This window comes from Calidris pugnax, unplaced genomic scaffold, assembly GCF_001431845.1.
Source record: "Calidris pugnax isolate Ruff unplaced genomic scaffold, ASM143184v1 scaffold1, whole genome shotgun sequence".
Lineage (NCBI taxonomy): Eukaryota > Metazoa > Chordata > Aves > Charadriiformes > Scolopacidae > Calidris > Calidris pugnax.
Genome location: NW_015090800.1, coordinates 5,965,794 through 5,967,281, shown reverse-complemented (window position 1 = coordinate 5,967,281; position 1,488 = coordinate 5,965,794). Strand labels below are relative to the sequence as shown.

General features: G+C 55.6%; 1 protein-coding gene across 1 annotated transcript in view; it reads right to left on the bottom strand.

The window, feature by feature from the left end:
- Positions 1-549: 549 nt before the first annotated feature.
- The window catches only part of LOC106885315 (sodium- and chloride-dependent GABA transporter 1-like), a 24,224-nt gene continuing 23,285 nt past the window's right edge, over positions 550-1,488 (bottom strand). The window contains exon 14 of the mRNA XM_014937408.1: positions 550-654. Within this exon, the coding sequence (XP_014792894.1) occupies positions 550-654 (105 nt within the window). The remainder of the gene's footprint in view (positions 655-1,488) is intronic.

Below are 1,488 nucleotides of genomic sequence, written 5' to 3'. Positions count from 1 at the left end.
GATGTCCTACAGCTCCCAGCGTGCTGGACTCCTCACTGGAATCCCTTGTTCTGCCACTTCCCTCCCCCCAAGTTGTACATTTTCTAGTGTTAGATTATGCTAGATCAGTCAACAACAATGTGGGATTGAACCTGGTGTCAGCTGGCTCTCTGGGGTGAAAACACAGCTGCGTGCTATGGGATGCTCTGCAGAGATTCACATGGCAAGGCAAGAAGAAGAACAGAGAAGTGGTCAGAGATCAGTCTCTAGAAACATCACCTCTTGTCAGGAGAAGGAAGACCTGAGCACCGGCTGCTCCTCCCTGAGAGACCAGACCAGGATGTTGCAGGATGAAGATGGTCACCACACAACGCCCTGGTGGGAAGTCATGCAAGGCCTTGGTAATCCGGGCTGGGAGGAAGAGATGCAAGGGTGTTCCTCCGCCAGGCCCTCTCTTCGACAACTGAAAGCCACCACGGAGTTGGGGAAAGCGAGCCGTGCCGGAGGAGCTCGAGGGACAATGTGGCACAAGCAGCTACAGGGCAGGGCGAAGAGGTCAGGGCTGTTGTCCTAGACGGCGGCATCCGATACCCTCCCATTCAAGGATGTCTTCGGTTGGAGGCCGTTCTTCTGAGCCTGCACGTCTGGCTTGGGCTGTGTCATCTGCTGCAAACGCTGCCCGGGAATGAAGGGAGAGAGTGTGTCAGTTACGGGGACCAGAGGCAACAGTGGTGGGACAGCAGGGCCACAACAGCAGCTGAGGGCTGGACACCTCACCCCAAAGCCTCAGAGGTGGCCCTAGTCACCGGAGAAGGGACAGTGCGTGTGGCAGGAGTTACTTCTCCAGCACCGTTTGGCAATCCACCCCAAGCCTCTGCAGGTCACCTTGGCTTTGGTGCTGCAGGTGGCCCAGCAGCCTCTCCTTTTATCTGAAACATGGGGCTCACCCTCAATACCAGCTGTAAGGAGGACCCAGAGAGCCAACGTCACAGGCTTCAGAGCAGACCTATTTTCCCAGTTTCCATAATTTTTCAACTAGGGTTGGTTATAAAGCATCACTCAGCGGCCACAGCAGGATGGCCTGGCCGCGGCCTGTGCCACTGGTGCAGGCCAGACCCATCCACCTGCACCAACCCTTGCACCGGTGGCAAGTCCTGTCACCCTGAGCCCATCAAATGGAAACTGCAGAGCCAAGTAAAGCAAAGCAAGAAAACACGGCAGGGCAAGTCATTACTGGAGGCTTGCGAACTGAGCAGCAGGAGAGAGGAAGAAGAATGAATCACTTTTTGCCTGTCAGGGAGGGACTGACGCTGCCAGTTGCGGCAGAGAAGGCAGAGGAAGATGGAGCCTGACCTGAACAGACATCACTAAGTCAGGAAGAAGCTCCTTCCAGCAAAGGGAAACGAGCTCCTACTCTCCAATACCACTGAAGTGGCTGTTGCTGGGTGAAGTCCCTGAAATTTTCACTGAGCTGCTTCTGCCATTCATGGTCTTTCCCCCCCCCCCCCC